Source organism: Vicugna pacos, chromosome 4, assembly GCF_048564905.1.
Source record: "Vicugna pacos chromosome 4, VicPac4, whole genome shotgun sequence".
Classification (NCBI taxonomy): Eukaryota; Metazoa; Chordata; class Mammalia; order Artiodactyla; family Camelidae; genus Vicugna; species Vicugna pacos.
In genome coordinates, this window is record NC_132990.1 from 61,958,383 (window position 1) to 61,970,222 (window position 11,840).

The 11,840-nt window shown below is 52.8% G+C and overlaps 1 protein-coding gene across 18 annotated transcripts in view; it reads left to right on the forward strand.

The window, feature by feature from the left end:
- ZNF618 (zinc finger protein 618) overlaps positions 1–9,179 on the forward strand; it is a 347,879-nt gene extending 338,700 nt beyond the window's left edge. For all 18 annotated transcript variants that reach the window (XM_072959971.1, XM_072959975.1, XM_031677436.2 and 15 more), the window contains 2 exons: positions 629–730; positions 1,495–9,179. In XM_072959971.1, the coding sequence (XP_072816072.1) occupies positions 629–730; positions 1,495–3,011 (1,619 nt within the window). In that variant the 3' untranslated portion in view covers positions 3,012–9,179. The remainder of the gene's footprint in view (positions 1–628; positions 731–1,494) is intronic.
- Positions 9,180–11,840: the final 2,661 nt, after the last annotated feature.

The following is an 11,840-nucleotide window of genomic DNA, read 5'->3' on the forward strand; positions in this document are numbered from 1 at the left end:
TCTGGCCCAGCTCTGCTGCTGGTTTTCTGTGTGATCTTGGGCAAATCCTCTCCTATAATGGACTTCAGTTTCCACTTCCTACATGTAATGAGGGGGTTGGGTATTTCATACTCCGTGTCACGTGGGGCTTTGGTTTTGTTGTGTTCATTTAATAACTGTTTAGTAAATATACTGAAAAGATGAAAAGCACTCTCTAAAGAAGCGAGAGCGTGAGATGCTTTTGGTCTCTTGCAGTGTTACGGGCACCCCTTCCCCTAGCTCAGAGCTAGAGCTTTGGCTGTGGTGAGGGTGGGTGTTGGCGGGCAGTGAGGGGTGGGGAGGCTCCCAGCCACGCTCGGAATCCAGCAGATCCCATTCACTGAGCGCTCACTGTGTGCCAGGCACCATGCCCTGCTCTTTCCCTGCTTTAGCTCTTACTAGTTCTTCCAGCAACTGTGACATCCGGGTGATTATCTTCATTTTTCCAAGTGATGAAAATGAGATTTTGCAGGCATCAGATAGTTGTCTAAGTAGCCAGGATTTGTCCCAGAGGCCAGTCTCGCCTTCACCCACATGCTCTGGTTCTCACCTTGTTAGCCGCAGGCCTCTTGCACCTCAGGGAAACACACTGTCCCCTTTGTGCCCCCAGCGGACAACGAAAACAACATCGCCTCCAACCAGTCCCGATCACCACCTGCTGTCGTGGAAGAGAAGTGGAAGCCCCAGGCCCAGAGGAACAGTGCCAACAACAGTAGGTCTCTCCCAAGCTGGAGCCCGGGGCTGATGGAAGTCTGCCCCACCCACCTCCAGCCCCCTCTCTGCTCATTCCCCTCCGCCCCCTATCCCCACCCTGTGCCTCCCGTGAGGATGCAAGACCACACGTAACAGTTTCCAAAGCACTTTCACACCTCAGACCCTGTTGGTGGGAGTTCTGACCTCACCGGATGGACAGAGATGGCCCGGGGAAAAGTGATCTGTTTGTGGTCAGAGAACACAAATTAGTGACACAATCAGAATTAGAATCCACTCTCCACAGTTCCTCTTGTCTGCTTTTTCTTGACACTGCAGTCTCATGTATTTTATTCAATAGAGACTCCTTTATTAGAGAAGATTTTTATACTGAGGAAGAGATTAGACTAGTTGGCTCCAAAGGTCCAGATGAATGATGCATGCAAGTATGTTGCACACATACCACTATAGTCTGATCCCATACCCATGGCAGGCATTACTAATCAATCAGAGACCGTTATTCCTGTAACATGATGCATGCAAGTATGTTGCACACATACCACTATAGTCTGATCCCATACCCATGGCAGGCATTACTAATCAATCAGAGACCGTTATTCCTGTAACACTGTCACATGTTAAAGATGGCCAGCACCACCAATTTGTGTGCAAGATTAAATTGATTCATAATTCCTAATACTAGATGCTTTGAGTATTAGGCTGCTGCCAGACCAAGGAGCCCTGAATGCCAGCATTAATCACACCTCTCTTCGTGTCCCCCACCAGCCACCAGTAGTGGTTTAACACCCAACAGCATGATCCCGGAGAAGGAGCGGCAGAACATCGCGGAGCGGCTCCTGCGGGTCATGTGCGCCGACCTGGGTGCGCTGAGCGTGGTGAGCGGGAAGGAGTTCCTGAAGCTGGCCCAGACGCTGGTGGACAGTGGCGCCCGCTACGGGGCCTTCTCGGTCACCGAGATCCTGGGCAATTTCAACACGCTGGCGCTGAAGCACCTGCCGCGCATGTACAACCAGGTGAAGGTGAAGGTGACGTGCGCCTTGGGCAGCAATGCCTGCCTGGGCATCGGCGTCACCTGCCACTCACAGAGCGTTGGCCCGGACTCCTGCTACATCCTCACAGCCTACCAGGCGGAGGGCAACCACATCAAGAGCTACGTGCTGGGCGTGAAGGGCGCGGACATTCGCGACAGTGGCGACCTGGTGCACCACTGGGTGCAGAACGTGCTGTCGGAGTTCGTGATGTCAGAGATCAGGACAGTGTACGTGACGGACTGTCGGGTGAGCGCATCCGCCTTTTCCAAGGCCGGCATGTGCCTTCGCTGCTCAGCCTGTGCCTTGAACTCGGTGGTACAGAGCGTGCTGAGCAAGCGGACGCTGCAGGCCCGCAGCATGCACGAGGTCATCGAGCTGCTCAACGTGTGTGAGGACCTGGCGGGCTCCACCGGCCTCGCCAAGGAGACCTTCGGCTCGCTGGAGGAGACCTCGCCGCCGCCCTGCTGGAACTCGGTCACGGACTCGCTGCTGCTGGTGCACGAGCGCTATGAGCAGATCTGCGAGTTCTACAGCCGCGCCAAGAAGATGAACCTCATCCAGAGCCTCAACAAGCACCTGCTCAGCAACCTGGCCGCCATCCTGACACCGGTGAAGCAGGCGGTCATCGAGCTGAGCAACGAGAGCCAGCCCACCCTGCAGCTGGTGCTGCCCACCTACGTCAGGCTGGAGAAGCTGTTCACGGCCAAGGCCAACGACGCGGGCACTGTCAGCAAGCTGTGCCACCTCTTCCTGGAGGCGCTCAAGGAGAACTTCAAGGTGCACCCAGCGCACAAGGTGGCCATGATCCTGGACCCGCAGCAGAAGCTGCGGCCCGTCCCGCCCTACCAGCACGAGGAGATCATTGGCAAGGTGTGCGAGCTCATCAATGAGGTCAAGGAGTCCTGGTCGGAGGAGGTCGACTTTGAGCCTGCCGCCAAGAAGCCCCGCTCTGCCCCCGGCGAGAACCCCGCAGCTCAGGAGGACGACCGGCTTGGGAAGAACGAAGTGTACGATTACCTGCAGGAGCCCCTCTTCCAGGCCACCCCTGATCTCTTCCAGTACTGGTCGTGCGTGACCCAAAAGCACACGAAACTCGCCAAGCTCGCCTTCTGGCTCCTGGCCGTTCCGGCCGTAGGGGCCAGGAGCGGGTGTGTAAATATGTGTGAACAAGCACTTCTAATCAAAAGGAGGCGACTGCTCAGCCCAGAAGATATGAACAAACTCATGTTTCTGAAATCCAACATGCTTTAAGACTTCCAGGTGAAAAAAAGAGAAAAAGGAAAAAACAGGAGAGAACGTTAGGGAAAAAAAACCCCACAACACTGTCGCAAACAAAGAAAAGGAATTTTAAGTTCTAAACACTGTGGACCTCATTATAAATGCCCCCTTGGAAACTTAAGTGCTTTTTTCAGTGTGTGTGTGCATGTGTGTGCACACCCATGCGTGCGCACCATGGGCATGAGCGGCTCTGTGCTCACCTCCATGGCCGCGGAAGTGTCACACACGCATGCACACATACTACCCTGGTGCATGTACACACGCCTGCTTGTGGGCGCGTGGGCATTAAACTGGGTGTGTCAGGAAAGCTGAGTGGGAAAGAGGGAAGGTGCTTCACCTCCTTTTCTCAGTAAGGGGGCTTTAAAAGACTCCATTTTCAGGTGTGCAGATTGGTAGAAAGCTGATGTTGTAAAACGTTCAGGCAGCTGAGATCTGAAGTAACTTGACGCTCTCTGTCCTTCACCCCATGGTCCCCCTTTGCCCTCCATCCCCTTCCCCAGGCCTTCCTGACCCTAATGCACCCACCTCTCCCCAGCTGCCCTGCCATGGATTCTCCAAACTGCATCAGATGGACAGCTTCTGCACTGGACTTGGTTCTCGTTCACCTTCAGGGCATTGAGCTGCTGCCTTCGTGACACTCTTGGGTGTCACAGGGCAGCCGCCTTAGAAACACACCTATCTATCTCCCCAAATCAGGAAAGGAGACTTTCAGAATATAAAGCTGACCTTTTGCTTTTTAATATAAGATAGAAAAAAAAAGACATTTTTCAAAGAAGTATGGATACTGTCTCCATTCCTTAATAATTTTTTTCCTAACATGTTAGCAGTTTTTACCTTCTTTTTTTTCAAATTTGATTTAGACTCTGCTAGGAGGCACTGAATGTCTATAACTTATGTTTTGGAGGGTTTTTTTTTTTTCCGGTTTTTGATTGCCCTTTTTGTTCCTCAAGTCACACTGTAAACTAGCTCATCTCAGTGGTAGATTTAATATCCTAAGGTTTTTATTAGCCTTCCCTGGACAGTCCGGTTTTCATGTATTCGAACAGCCAAGACCATGAGCTCGGCTGTGCTGTTTGGAGACCAGGAGTGGGGTCAGAGTCACGGATTTCACAGATGTGGGGTTCGGTGGAAGCCATAGGGGAACATGTGGCTTGGGAGTGCTCCTGAATGTAGGCAGAAGACTGCCCTCCTGGCTCGCTGTTGTCTGGTACTGCGAATGTCTTGATTTCTATACCCAGAGTGCATTACACTACTCGCCATGTCACTGACCCTTCCAGCTCAGCAGGGACTCTTGAGTTGATCCACGTTCACATTCATCACACCTCAGACCGACAGCCTCCGCTCCTTCCCCAGGACCCCGGGGATTCCCGTGGTTTCATTGCCCACAGCCCTGGGGGTCCCCACACAAGCCTCAGCCCTCCTTCTAGGACAGTAGTTGAGCCCGGTGCCTTGTGGGCCAAATGACGGATCTTTTGAGGGTGGAATGGCATTAGGCCACATTCAACTTAACGCTGTGAAAGATGTTTCTAGGCTTTTCTCTCCACGAGCAGTTTAAAGTTCTACACACTCAGCCCAGATGCCGACAGGGTGACCCTTTCCCCTCACCAGAGGTGGTTCCGTCAGGATCAGTGCTCAACTTCCCACCCCACCTCTCAGCGAAGAGAGTGCTGGTGGTCCCACATCCCCCCCGTCCCCCGCTGCCTGTGACCGTGGGATAGAGGTGGTTACACCAAGGGCTTCAGGCTGAGGATGACCATCATCGTGGGAGGCTGTTTGCAAAGGCACATTATACCATCCTGGGGGTTGACTTAAGTCCTCTCCATCCCTTCCTAGTAATAAAGCATTATTCAACTGCGAGATACCTCGACTACAAAAAGCACTGTACAACAGCCCTCTCTTCCCAGTCCGTGACAGTTAAGTTGGAGAAGTAAAGTTGACTTAAAAACTCAAGGCTTAGGATCGTGGACCAGAACACTGTCCCAGGTGCCAAGCATGCTCGCTTTGCCTCATGAGAGCTAACCTGAGTCTTGGACACATTGAAATGCATCAAAGTGGGCCATTTCCACATTCACTCCAGCAAGCCATGGTCTCAGGAAGCACCATGCCATTTCCTCTCCCAGAGAAGTTCACAGGTGTTAATTCCACAACACTTCCAACTGGGGTCACGCCGTCAGAAGACCTTCGATCTGCACTGGACAGTCACCTAATGTCCTAGAGACTATGGGAGCGTCAGCAAACTTTGATGAGACCTTTGGGGGCATTCCAGAAGGTGGTTGCCAGGCTGCTGACGGTGACATGCCTACAGCAAAAGGCCTCCAGCTCTGCTTTGCTGCCGGGGAAGAGTCCTCATCCTGGCACTTTGATCCACACAAGGAGGATGAAAGCTGCCCATATCGTGTGGTCCGTGGGAGCCCGTCCTCCTCCTGAGAGCAGAGCTGTACTGGTGTTGCCCCATTATTGGGCTACTTGCTTAGAAAACAGGCATTTCACTTTCTCGCAAGGCTGTCGGGACCAAGCCCAGATATGTGTTCTTCTCTTTGGAACGTGGGATGTCTGTCCCCGCAGCATGAAATTTCGAGTACATTGTACTGAATTCCAGGTATCTAGTCATATGTGTCACCTCCTGTTCTGTCTGTTCTTTTTTCCCACCTCAGTTCAGTCCTTAGCACTTGGCTCGCTCTGCAGGTTTGATGTGAGTGCTGCTAGGTACTCTGAAAGCTGTCTCCCGCGGCTGCCTCATCCGGGTATGGGAATAAGGTGGCAGGAAGTCATTTCTCTCTTGCAGCCTCTGGTTCTTCAGAAACTGTCTTCGCCAACAAGAAAGGCTGTACCAAGGTGCCCCCTCTGCTTTCTCATGTGGGCGGTTCCCATAGGGCAAATCCTGCTGTGATGAACAGCTTAATAAAACCCAAAGATCTCACAGGTCCAGCCACTGGCCCCTTATCTCCAGCAATATCCACCTTATCCAAATTCTAGCTCAGCCAAAGGATTGAGGTCGCCTCTTCCAGTTCATTTCCCAACACCCAACCTGGCATTGACCTTCAGAAGGATTTTGTCTTCTGCCTCCCAGCTCTGTGACCGCTATAGGACCTCACAGCTCAAGGTGGTTGCCTGCGGACTTGGACCCAACTTGTCTAAACCACGTGATTCCCAGGACAGAACTGGACTTTGTGCTGACATACAGAGATGCCAGAGGGGAGGCAGAGAAAACACCTCCACTCTGCGGAGTCTTCCCCGTCATCTGAGGTCAGTTGGCTTCACCACCAGAGCCCAAGCCAAGGACCACAGCCTTGTGGGCGGTCCTTCAGGTTTGGGGTAACTGGGGGTCTCAGCTCCACCAAGAGCAGCAGTGCCATCCCAGCAGAAAGCCACCTGCTGCGTCCACCAGCAAGGATGCTTTGCCACCAGCCTGCCTGACAGCCTCACGCCTGGCATTCGGGGATTGGCTCTTGGCTGGGAAAATGGTGCTGTGGTTTCTTGGTGAGGAGAGGACAGTCCGATGACACAGTTGAGAAGTTCTGGGTCTCCAGGTTTGTAGGAAGGACTTTGACACCAGCTCAGCTGGTGGGCTGGTGAGTGTCCTGTCCTTCGGTTTGCTCCTTTGTCTCCTGCACTTTCAACAAACACCTGAGAAAAACTCTGCAAGGCGTGTTTTCCACTGTGAAGCTGAACCTCTGCCTTTAGGGGTCCCCTGGGCTTGCCCCTGGACTTGGACTAGACTCCTTGGAAAGCGGGCGCCTGAAGAGCTGTCGGCGATGCAGCGCACACTCACAGGGGCCCCAGGTTCACGAGAAAGGTTTGGAATGAAGCTGGGGTGTGGGTAGAGGAGGGAGGTCCTGTGAGAAATGGCCCAGGAGGGGACAGTAGCTGGATATCGTCATCACGACGAATGTGCTTGTAGAGACGGGAAGAGGAGGTGCCCGGGACACGGCCGGCAGCCTCCTCCCGCCCCAGGGAGCTGGGGCGAGTTCATAGCTCTGCCCTTGTGTTAGGAACAGCGACAGCGCCCCTGTCCCTGGGATATACCTGAGGGAGGGCTTCTGGAAAAGCTGATGGGTTAGATGGGAGCGAGAGGCGAAGTAAGGCTCAGGCTGTCCCCTGGAGACAGTGGTGGGGGGGCTCCTGCCTCAGCCCTGCCAGCCCCGCCCCAGCCCCTGTATCCAGCTGGGCCAGTGGGAGAACTGGGAAGGGGCCTGCCCCCTCTTCACTGTGGCTAATGTTTGCTAGGCCAGTTATGGTGAACCAATGATACAGTGTTTTTTCCCTCTTATGTTTCCCTCCCGGTTTGCCCTTTTCAGGGTTCTCTGGAGGATTTTGTTGCTGTCGTTGGGTGTTTTTCTTCCTCTCTCCTTTGGGTTTGAGGATCATGTGGAGCCCGGCCTTTCCCTGAAGGGAGGGGCCCTGTGGTTTCTGTGCGAAGAGGCACCTTGCTCCCGCTTGGATGAGGGTGAAGGCGTCCGGTTGCTGTCTGTTGTATTCTCGTCCCCCCCACCACCACCACCACCATGGGCGCCGCTGTAAAGATTCACCTCCTGTACAGAGAAGGATTTGCTAGGTTTGCAGTCAGGTGTCAGCATAAGGTCCCCCGGGGGTCCTCCCCACCCACGTGTCCCACCAGGCACCTTGACTCTTCGAACCAAAGTTCCTTAAAGGGGCACCGCCCAGCCTTGTCTGCAACCTCAGGTGCCTGGGATCCCTGTGGCGCTTCCTGAAGTCCAGGTTGGCAGAGACCCGCTGGGTCTGAGACCAGCCAGAAGGGGGGCTCCTCCCACAACCCAGGTGCCAGCCGGTCCCCGCCTGGGACCCTTCCCTCCCTCCCAGCCAGGGTGGCTGGGCTCCAAAGCGGTGAGCGAGCTCATGGACTGGCACGGGGCTGGGACTCGCCAGCCAGGAGAGAGCGGGACCTGCGGGGCTGGAGGCGGCCAGACCCGCTGGGCAGCGCGTCTGGGACCATTCAGGTCCCGAGCATCATTTTGTACAACCACCTGAAGCAGAGATATTTTTTAAAAAGCATAAATTATTTTCAGTTGTTCTCTGACGATCCCACCTTTTTCTTCTCCCTGCAACTTCACGTCGGTGATTCTTTCACATCAGGTAAATCTTGAGAAAGCCTTGGTGCCCCCTCCCTCCCAGGCCCCACTCAGTAACCACGTGTGTGCACCCCGCCCTTTCTCAGTAGTTAAGACATTCTAGGCAATACCATGGGCACATCTGACTGTGTCTCTCTCTTCGAGTGCAAGAAACTCAAGTCATCTTTAAAAAATACAAAAAAAAATTTACAAAAAAACACAAAAAAATATCTTTTTTAGGCCAGAGTTTTCTACAGGTATTAATGAATATTTTTCTTAATCCTTATAAGTTTTATGTGTTTAATATTTCTTAATACCGGTAGCATTAATTTATACTTTTGTAGCAACACAATATTTTTATAAACAGCCAGTGCTTGGCTAAGTCTCCACAAGGGGTTTATGCAGGGTTATCTTGGGACCCTGTGTACCATGTACTGTATTTAAAAAAAAAAAGTTACCTAGTGTCACCCTTGCTGTGTTAATTAACAAAAGACGTTGTTTGCAGTCTCCTGTGTCGTTGGTGTGGATCCAACAGCTCTCCAAGGAGTCACATTGCATGGGGGTTGAGTTGACGGTTCTTGTGATACGTAAAACCCCCGAGACCAAACTTGAGGGTTTATTTAGGGTTTTCTGTTTGTCCTTTGGGTTTTTCGTTTTACTTTGTTTTGGTGCCGTTTCTCCATTTACAGCCAAATCAGTTTTGTGATGTTTAAAACTTTTAATGATGTCAAATGGAGGAAAGGAACAGAAAAAAAAAAAAAGGTTTTTACAGAGTAATAAAATTTAAAACTCAGCTGTTTAAATGTTGCTGTTTTTAACCTGTCTATTCTTGTCCAAAAGTGGGACATTCCCAGGGAGAAGAGGAAGGTTCCACTTGGTTCCTTAAATCACCAAAAACCCCAGCCCAGAATTCAGCACCCCTTCCCCCCTGAATTCTTGCAACATTATTTCCTGGTTGGTTGATGCCAAGGCAAAAAGACATCCTTTTAATGGTTAGAGACGATCAGTTGCTTAAATGATTTCATGTCAGTGTTGTATTTATGGTTTTACAATAAAACGACCTTTAGGAAAATGGTGGCGTGTGGTGTTCTTTCTTGGGTTCGAGGTTGGGCCGTGTCGTCCTGTTAGAAGCAGGACACTTGGGAGTGACAGATGGAGTCCATCCCCGGGGGACCTGTGTGAGGCCAGGGTTGTTCACTCCTCTCAACTCTTGGCTTACCTCGAGCACCAAACCCACGCCAGCGATGTCTGATAAGTGAGAGAGGGACGTGGCCGCAGGAAGACGTGGCCCCCGTGGGCCTTGCTTGTGGAACACCACCCCACAGGAGGAGTGGATTGAATCTGAATCCTACAGGCCCAGTGCCGAAGGGACTCATGCGAGTTCACCTTGCTCAGCGGTCATTCCTGTGACGTTGTGTGTTGTGTGTACTGTCTGTTTTCTGGGCAAGAGTGCCTGTGGCTTCTGCCGAATTCCTGGTGGCGTCTGTGACTCAGGAAGTTAAGAAGCAGTGGGAGCTGTGGAAACACATTTCAACGCAGTGTGTGGACACTCTGTCCCCAACACAGTCCGGAATGGAAAGCCTGCTTTGGGAGAGAAGGCACTCTCCACCCCAGGAGAGGTGCAGGCAGAGCCCAGAGCCCTCCGCAAGTGCTAACGGAGCCACAGGTAGACCCGCCAGGCAGGGCAGCCGGGCCATCCCTCTGCTGCCCTCCTTCCTCTGCCCCGTCGGAAGCTCTGAGCAGCGTCCCGAGCTTCACGCTGCAGACACCTGCGCGTCGGCATTGGGTTGGATCATCAAACTGAAGGCAAGTCCGGGAGAGAAGTTGCCACCAGAAGACAACTGTGGCCTGAGCAGCGGGGAGGGTGACAGCTTCTAAAGCGGGCCTGCTGCTGCCAGAACGGCCCTTCAAGGTAAAACCGCATCCAGCTGCATCCCTGTCCTCAACCAGGTACGGAGGGGTGCTCTCCTCAAAGAGGATATGCTACTTGATTGGCCGAACAAATACCATCGAACTGCATAGGTGACAGCTCCAACCGGTTGTGAGGCTGGACCAGCCTCCCGGGGCATCAGCCCTGCCCTCAGAACCCCGTCTGTGGGAGTTCCCCGCTGTTCAGGGTACTGTGCACATTCCTGAGCCAGTGGTTGAAGTTTAATTGAGAGGTTTCTACTGGATCTAAAACAAAAGCTGGGAGTCCTACTGGGGCTGGAAGATTCCTCCCTCGCGCCTCAGAGTGTCAGGATCCAGTGAGGCCAGGGAGTTGCCAGAGTCTTCATACAGCTGAAGGGCCAGCCTTTCAATTTAAAATTAAAAAAAAAAAAAAGGATGTTTTTCTTTAGGAAGCAGCCACATCTATTTTGTAACAGACATGTGACCAATATCTTTAAGAGACAATTTGAGGTGAAGCTGTTTAAGAATCAAGTGAGTCATCAGGGCAGCCACTTTGCTGAGAATGATTCTGGTCCCTTCTGAGATGAGCGGCCTTCTGGCCAGAGGGTCACAGATAAGCTTCAACCCCGTAGAAGGGAAAGGGACAGGATCCAAGGCAATTTTTCTGTAGTGAAGTTTTAGTAAGTATCGGAGGCAAATGCTTCCAGGACCAGGCAGGGAGGCAGGCGGGGCCAGTAACCTGCACTGGAGGCCCCGTCTTCAGGGCGTGCCTCAACTCAGCTCAGGCCCCTTGGCGTGCAGGATGCAGGACCAGGGCTCCTGGAACTTACTTTTCAAGAGAATTAATAAACCTCAATTTGTATATGGAAGCTCCCTTTTTAAATGGTGAATTCAGAACTGTAAAAGGTACCTGAGTCAAGCATTCCATCCACCAGCTGAGCTGAGGCTGGCCGGCCCGCCTGCGGCTTATACTTTCTGGTTTAGGCATCTGTCCTTCAGGTCACTTCAAAATATCCCTCTTCAGAGTGATACCTTCCAACAGCCATCGGCAGCCGGCCCCGGTGTGTGAGGCACAGCATGGACGCAGGACGTGGTAACGTTTATTCCAGCCTGTGTCCCTGCCCCTGACCCCACCCACTTCTGAGAGTCCCAGCCATGGCCACAAACCCTGTCCCTCAGGACAGACCTCTCTTTTGGAACATGGTAGCCCCATGCTCAGGACTTTGGGGGAGAAAAAGGGGGGAAGATTTATGTGGTCCGACCAAGGAGGCTGCAAAGCTCGCTATGCCCAAATCTTTGCCTCTCCCAAATCCTTGTTCATCCCTTCAACAGGAAATGGGTAGCCCTTGCCTTCCTTCCCTCCTGAGGGTCTCTTAAGCAAACAGGCTAATGGCAGGAAAGGGACCCTTGACTGAGTGTGCCGCCATCCCTCAGCACGCTGGTCACCCAACCCCAGTGGAGAAGAGGCGCTGGCCCTGCCTGGGTTCCTGCCACCAGGTCAGCGTCCCACTTCAGAACACACAGCTGGGGTTTTCACTCTCAGCAGCAGAGTATCCATCAGGGCCAAGTTGGTCCCTCAGCTGCCCTGGACAGCCTACCTGCTCTCTTCCTCAAGAGAGAAGCCAGGCCAGATCAAGCGCTTCCAGCTTGGGGCCACGGCCAGCTGGTTGTCCCGAACACAATGCAAAGGTCAGTAAACGTTCTCCTTCTGGGACAAAGGGCCAGAGGGAGGAGCCCAGGAGATGGGATCTTGGGCTGCATGGAGAAACAGCCTGAGGTTTTTCAGCCCCTGGCAACTACCGCTGGGGATGTGGCTGTGAACCAAGTAAAACACTGAAGGGGG